The following is a 7,821-nucleotide window of genomic DNA, read 5'->3' as shown; positions in this document are numbered from 1 at the left end:
TCGCCGAGATGAACATTGTAGCCTTTAAGTTTTACACTCTTTTTTTTTAAAGAACCAATTTAATAAGAACATTGAGGCTGAATTTTCCAAAAAAAATAGAACAAAATAAGAACAAATTGAGACTGACGAAAAAATGTACAGGGTAATTTTGATAACTGTAATTAATATATAACTTAACTTTCATACAGTAACGTTCGTAACAGCTATTACAGTAAAAATACTGTATTATATCAAATTATTTAAATGAAGCTACTGACATTAAAACTTAATCTTAAACTAATCCTGAACCTAATCTTGCGTGATGTCATATAGGTATTGTAATTTGTATCGCAGAAAAGACTGCATGATAAGAACAAGCTAATAACATTTTGAGCCTGAAATCGGGGGGAAAATAAGAACATTGAGCTTGGGCAAATTTTTACTGGTTCTTATAAAAAAAAAGAGTGTATTCGAAAATGCTTGAGATAACAGAAGGACGTTGGAGACTCCATGGGTACAAAGGAAAGTTGTGCTCTATGAAATTCAAAATCTCGCTTTCCGGAAGATATTTTGTTGAACGAACTATGTTAAGTGACTTTTTATGTTATTTTAGCATAAAATAAAGGTTAATGTTGGCAAGCAACCTTTTCTGAGATGAGCCCACACTCGTCTCTCTGCGGTAATTTACAACACATGCCCATATTTGGCAACTGCTATTTAAGCATAGCATGTCATGCGAGTAATCAGTTTGTCCCTTCTCTGAGACCTGCAAGTTTGTACTTTGCTCCAATTGTAACATCGTTTTTTATTTCCGTTTTTCCCGCCACTACCTGATACTCCACCTCATGGAACTCTCCGGGCTTAGCAACGAAGTCCTACGTCTTCTGTTAGCGCAGAACAACTTGCTAATCACAGGTTCACGCGAACAGTTGATCGAGCGGCTCGGCTCGATCTCTCCTTCGAATCCCTCGGCCACACGCACGCGAAACTCTGACGCCTCTGCATCAGCCGCCAAACGTCCACGCACCAACCGCCAAGAACCAGGGAACAGTGACCTTCCGGACGAGCGCCGTGATCCCACGCCGGAGGACGAATTACCCGGCGACACACCAACCGAACCAAACGACAACAACCCAGAGGATATCCAAGATGGCGGCCGCAATGAGGCCCCTCCCGCGAACTCTGCATTTGACCCAGCAAATCTGGCTACGCTGATCGGCAACATCGTCGATCAAAAGCTGAAGAACTTCAGGCCAGCCGTGCAAAGTGCCTCGTCACTTCCAACAGCGCTTCCAACGTCCTCTTCGACACCTCAGCTCGCAACAACTCGAGAACTTGGGGACCCAACCTTCGTGGCGAGTCTCCTTTCTCAACCATCTTCGTCAACAAGCGCCGACCTTCATCTACCTTCCGTTACACCGTCATCTTCTCTCGCTGATCACGTCCCTACAAAGACCAAGCAAGCTGTTTTACGCGGTGAGTACGTTGAGTTTGATTTGCTGCTGCCAGAAAACTCGTCCCTTGTAACTGATAACGAGCTTACTGGGTTGTCCATATCCGTTGGCGGGAAACAGGTAGAACTCCCTAACCCCCGCAGGAAGAAAACGCATGTCGATTCTATCGATAAATGGTTGTCCGCCTTCGCCGTATACTGTACTATTGTGTTAACCTCCTTCCCCCGGAGGGCGGTTGAGATGTTCGCCTACCAGGAGATCATCCGATCAGCCCAACGGAAATTTGCCGGTTTTGCCTGGCTCTCCTACGACATCGATTTCCGTCGGAAAGCGGCCGGAAACCTTTCCCTCAATTGGGGAGAACGTGATACACAACTCTACCTTATGAAGTTTACCGGGCAAGCCAAATCTTGCTGTTCTATTTGTGGTAGTGGGGATCATTATTCTTATGGGTGCTCCCTTTCCGCCCTTAGACCCAACAATACACAGCGGGGACTCTGCAACAATTACAACCGAGGGACCAAATGCAGCCAAGACCCCTGCCCCTTCAGCCACCGCTGCAAAACCTGCCACGGAGACCACCCAGCTTTCCGCCACGATGACCCCCCTTCAAAACCTAGAAGCCAGACTGATAAGAAATCATCAAACCGCTGAAGCCCTGTTGTCCATGACGCCTCTGACCCCTGTGAATATTCCCCTCTTATCCAACCTTCTCAAGACCCATCCCAATCAGACCTTCGTAGCTAACCTAACTGCTGGGCTAACCGAGGGTTTTCGGGTGGGCTACCAAGGCAGCCGTCTTCCTAAAACAGCCAAAACCTTCCTTCGGCTTACCGCCACCCCTCAATTATCGAAGGCAACCTCCTAGAAGAAGTTGAACTTGGTCGCCTCGCAGGCCCTTTTGAATCCCCCCCCTTTCCAAATTTTCAGATCCATCCCCTCGGGCTGGTTCCCAAAAAGAATAGCCAAAAATGGCGCACTATTTTCCACCTCTCCTTCCCCAAAGGGTCCCCTGGTAGCCTGAACGCCAACATCCCACTTGAACTTTTCTCCCTACAATACATTCGCATTGACGACGCGATCTCATTGGTCCTTGAACATGGCCCCGGCTGTTTCATGACCAAAACTGATATTCAATCGGCCTTCCGCATTATCCCCGTTCACCCCGATGATTGGGAATTATTGGGTATGTCCTGGAAGGGTCGTTTCTTTTTCGACAAAGCTCTCCCCTTCGGCCTTAGAAGTGCCCCCTACCTTTTCAATCAACTCTCAGATGCCCTGGAATGGCTAGTAAAAAATCACCTCAACATCCCCTCCATTATCCATATCCTGGACGACTTCTTTATTGCCCAGCCCCCTCCACTCTCCCGTTGTGCCACTGCCCTTTGCCAGGTTCTCACCCTATTTGAGGAGCTTAATATCCCCCTTGCCCCAAAGAAGACCTTCCGCCCCACTCAGTGCCTTGAGTTTATGGGGATAACTCTTGACTCTGTCCGCATGGAAGCCCGTCTGCCAATCGACAAACTACACAATGCCCGCTTAATGCTTGCCTCCTGGTCCTCCAAAAGATCTTGCCGCCTACGTGACCTCCAATCTCTTATTGGGACTTTACACTTTGCCTGTCGGGTTATCTCCCCGGGTCGTCCTTTCATGCAACGGATTATAAATCTTACTCGGGGGGTCCGCCACCCTGGGCATTTTGTTTCACTCAACCAAGAATTCAGGAAAGACATTCTCATGTGGCAAATCTTCTTAGACCACTGGAATGGGGTAAGCCTTTTCCTCCCCCCTTTTACTGAGCCCTCTCCCCAAATTCACCTTTTTACAGATGCGGCCGGTTCCCTTGGCTACGGGGGTTTCTTCAATAACCTATGGTTCCAGGGTAAATGGCACCCTTTCCATCAGCTCAACCCTGCCACTGGCATAAGCATCCAGTGGCAAGAGCTCTACCCAATTTACTTGGCCTGCATGCTCTGGGCTCCCCTTTGGGCTAATAGGAGAATTTGCTTTCACTGTGACAACCAAGCAACTGTTGCCATTCTCTCTGCGAAGAGCTCAAAAATACCCCGGATTATGAATCTCGTTCGCCTAATCACCCTGCAGACCTTAAAATTCAATTTTACCTTTTCCGCCAAACATGTCCCTGGCCTTGACAATGGTATCGCTGACAGTCTCTCTCGCTTCCAGATGGCCCGTTTCCGCCTTCTCGCACCGGATGCATCGCCTGTTCCTTTCCAGATCCCTCATTTCCTGACCAAAGTTTGAGTCTGCAGGCGGCCAGTTTCATCTACCACTCCATTGCACCGACCACCCGCCGTACATATTCCTCTGGTGAACGCCAATTTATTCGCTTTTGTTTACACCATGGGCTTGTTTCCCCCCATACCCCTCTCTTACCCAGCAGTGAGGCTACCTTAATTCACTTTGTTACCCACCTTTCCAATACAGTTTCCCATGCCACTATTAAAGTTTATCTGGCAGCAGTAAAAAACCTGCATATTGAGTTTGGTTGTCAACTGGACTTTACCTCCATGCCCCTCCTTTATAAAACTTTACGAGGCATAAAATGTTCACAGACCGTTTCTAAACGGGCACGCTACCCCATCACTATTACGGTTCTCCATCTAATCTACTCTAAGTTACAACCCTTTCACTCCCAGGCTGTTGACTCTTCCATGTTATGGGCTGCCTTTACGCTGGCCTTTTTCGGTTTCCTACGAAGCAGCGAATTCACTTGCAATGGCAAGTTTGACCCCCATACTCACTTATCCAGGGCAGATATCAGCCTCGAACCTAATATTTTCAGTCCGAATTACCTCAAAATTACTATTAAGAAGTCCAAGACTGACCCCTTCCGCGAGACAGCCAAACTCACTATAGCTAGGTCAGACTCTAACGTCTGCGCCGTAACTGCCCTTCAAGACTATCTTCTTCAAACACATGGACAAAGTACCTCTCAGCCTCTCTTCAAATTTGCTGATGGGCGCAATCTTACCCGTGCATCACTTACCAACAACCTGCGCGCTCTACTGCATGTTTGTGGCCTGAACAGCGCAAACTTCGCCTCACACAGCTTTCGTATTGGTGCTGCCACAACAGCAGGAGCGGTGGGACTCCCTGACTGGCTAATCAAAGTCCTCGGAAGGTGGAAATCTAACGCTTACCAAACCTATATCCAGACCCCCAAAGAGGCTATCCTCCAAGTACCCAGGAACTTGGCATCTTGCCTTAACTGACACCTATTTTAGATACATTGAGAACACTGCGACGTCTCCTTGTTCCTGTTTTTATTGTTGCATTTATAGTGTCTTACTTAATTTTTAAGTGTATTCTGGTATTACATGGGCCCCAGGCCACTTCCTCCACAGGCGGCTGGCCTCGCTGTCACTCCCCCATTTGGGGCCAAGGTCTCCCTATGCCTAATCCCTTGCACCTCCTGTGGAGAGCTGGCCTGGGCTACCCTGTCTTACTTAAATTTATGGGCCCCACACAGGGGACGTTCTCGTTACACTCGGCGTTTGTGGGCGGGGAATTGCTGCCTGCGGCACCCCTTCAGCCCTGTGCTGGAGCCCCGTCAGGGAGGGGACATCTGTTCTCTGGCTGGGTTAACTTGGCCCCAGGTAATTTTTTCCAGCAACAATGTCCTCCTTGCAGTACAGGCATGGGGCACCCCCTCGGCATGGCGCCATGTGCCGAGGCCCCCCATCCGGTGGGTTTCATCCGGTCGGTGGGTTATCCGAGCCTTGCCAGTATATTCCCTGCCCACTATTGCCCACTATGTCATCTCGTGTCTTTTCTGCGCGCCATAACATTAAATGTTATTTTAGCATAAAATAAAGGTTAATGTTGGCAAGCAACCTTTTCTGAGATGAGCCCACACTCGTCTCTCTGCGGTAATTTACAACACATGCCCATATTTGGCAACTGCTATTTAAGCATAGCATGTCATGCGAGTAATCAGTTTGTCCCTTCTCTGAGACCTGCAAGTTTGTACTTTGCTCCAATTGTAACCCCTCCCTCCCACCCTCTTATCTCGTAACAATTTGCATGTACCAGTTCTTCGAAACTCTGTTTTCTCTCCTTGTCATTAGGGCTTCAAGCCCCCAGTTATTATGGTTAAGGTTTGTGATAATCATACATCTAAAAGTTTTAATAAATGTTTCCGGGCGGGGAATTGCTGCCTGCGGCACCCCTTCAGCCCTGTGCTGGAGCCCCGTCAGGGAGGGGACATCTGTTCTCTGGCTGGGTTAACTTGGCCCCAGGTAATTTTTTCCAGCAACAATGTCCTCCTTGCAGTACAGGCATGGGGCACCCCCTCGGCATGGCGCCATGTGCCGAGGCCCCCCATCCGGTGGGTTTCATCCGGTCGGTGGGTTATCCGAGCCTTGCCAGTATATTCCCTGCCCACTATTGCCCACTATGTCATCTCGTGTCTTTTCTGCGCGCCATAACATTAAATAGTGACTTTTTAAGTGTCACGTCTTTGTTTGTTTCGTTTTCTCTACGCCATTTCTAAACTATAGCAGGAATAATATTGCAGTAGTGTACAATAATATGTACTTTGTATTATGGCATCACTGGGCTTATAGCCTGTTCACAGACCTAACTCTTTACAGTCTTAGACCATTCAGACCTTACTCTTTTAAACAGTAAGGTCTGTTAAGACATGAAAGATTGCTTGTCCTGGGCCAGAGAATAATGGGAATGAAATATAGTTAAATATGCTAGTTATTCAACATTTGCATAGCAAATTTTCATTAAAAGAAAACAATTCTCTAGGTTTTATTATGTTTATGTCGAACATACAAGTATAATCTCTGTTTCAGACTCATTTATAGCAATTTTTCTGTTCAGAACTACGCATACGTGTCCAATATTCAGACAAATTTATGCACGGCATTGTTAAATTTCTTATTGTTCGACTTCGTTCTATTATTATGCTTTTGTGCAGTATTGACTATTGTTATCTGAAGTGAATACAACACAATGCCATGCATAAATTTGTCAGAGTATTAGACAACTCTCTTAATTTGTGCAGTGACAAGAATTCTTGACAGAAGAAGTATTGACAGACCTTAATCATTCCGATTTACTGATTTAGGTCTGCAGTGCACAAGCTCCCGGGCTTATGGCGTTTTTGGGCCACCGGAATATTTTGTTTTGAAAATTAAAACAAAAATTTTTCATTCTTCTAAAACATTGCTGTTAATAACAAATATATCTGTTAATATGTCAGGGGCAGCCAACGACCAATTTGTTGTAAAATGTATTATTATACCCCAGTCAATGAAAATAAATGTTATTAAGGCATTTTCAGGTGTTTTTCAGTGTTGCTGGGAAAACATTATCTGTTCCTTTTTCCCAGCAAGACACACAAGAAATTTCCCAGCCAGCTAGATAAAATTGGTTGGTTTCCCAGCCAGCTGATCAAATTTATTTCCCAGCCAGGAATTCCGCGCGCTTTCAAATCCCTCGATCCAAAACGACCGAACAAAAGCGACAAAACCGGGACAAAACAGGTTTTTTCCGCATGCGCAATCACTCTGACCAGCCGTCGTATGTTTGTGACTACTCTCTGGGAGAGGGAAGGGGTCTTTTTTTTTTTAGTCTTCCTCGGTCTTCAGAGTTTCTACAGCCAGCTCGGGTTGAAATGCTAGAAAAAGTCAGTAATTCCCAGGCAAAACCTCTATCAATAACAAAATTTCCCAGCCAGCTAATCGAAACACCTGTATTTTTGCCAGCCAGCAAGATTCCTCTGGGGAACAGATAATGTGAGGAACAGATTCGCTGGGTGCCCCTGATATGTGTTTGGATGAAAAGAAAAAATAATTTTAGAATCATCAAATAAGATTTATTAGAAAAATAAAACGAAGGAAAACTCCCACAAAATATATACATAATAAATAAAAGATAGAGCAAATAAGAAAATAGAAGAAAAAGATGCTAAAAATTACTGAATTGGGAGGGAAAATTTTATGGCGTCAATGGGCCAGCATACTACTGCAGACTACTAATTCAACTTAATTTTTTTAAAAATATATAGTTTTCTGAGGGTCAAAAGAAAGTCTTTAAATCTTAGTCTTTGCGTTCTTGACTACAATTTCTTGATAAAATGAAGTTAACAAGACGTCTGCTCAGGCGTTCACTCTGTCTGCGGGGAAGGAAGTACAAGGAAATGCACGCATGGTAGTATAGCACATGCAAAGTGGACCTTGTAGAAAACAGGACCGAAACTAGACACGTAATTGGGGGGTGTTTATTCATATATTCGTGTTGTGGCCCACTGATTTCTTTTGAAAGCGATTGTTTTTACGATATGTGAACATGAATATATGAATATACACCCCCCCCCCCCCCCACCCCAATTATCGCGTCTAGTTTCGGCCCT

At 45.7% G+C, this 7,821-nt stretch overlaps 2 protein-coding genes across 2 annotated transcripts; both read left to right on the top strand.

Annotated features, from left to right (window-relative positions):
* The first annotated feature begins 597 nt into the window (after nucleotides 1-597).
* On the top strand, nucleotides 598-3,660 carry LOC138019464 (uncharacterized). The gene is made up of 2 exons (XM_068866259.1): nucleotides 598-1,455; nucleotides 1,907-3,660. Exons 1-2 carry the CDS (start codon nucleotides 825-827, stop codon nucleotides 2,299-2,301), a joined length of 1,026 nt encoding a protein of 341 aa, XP_068722360.1. The 5' UTR covers nucleotides 598-824; the 3' UTR covers nucleotides 2,302-3,660.
* A 448-nt stretch (nucleotides 3,661-4,108) lies between these two features.
* Nucleotides 4,109-4,669, top strand: LOC138020309 (uncharacterized). Its single transcript, XM_068867316.1, has one exon. It carries the CDS (start codon nucleotides 4,109-4,111, stop codon nucleotides 4,667-4,669), a length of 561 nt encoding a protein of 186 aa, XP_068723417.1.
* Nucleotides 4,670-7,821: the final 3,152 nt, after the last annotated feature.

Source organism: Montipora capricornis, chromosome 10, assembly GCF_036669925.1.
Source record: "Montipora capricornis isolate CH-2021 chromosome 10, ASM3666992v2, whole genome shotgun sequence".
NCBI lineage: Eukaryota > Metazoa > Cnidaria > Anthozoa > Scleractinia > Acroporidae > Montipora > Montipora capricornis.
This window is presented reverse-complemented; position numbering and strand designations above follow the sequence as displayed.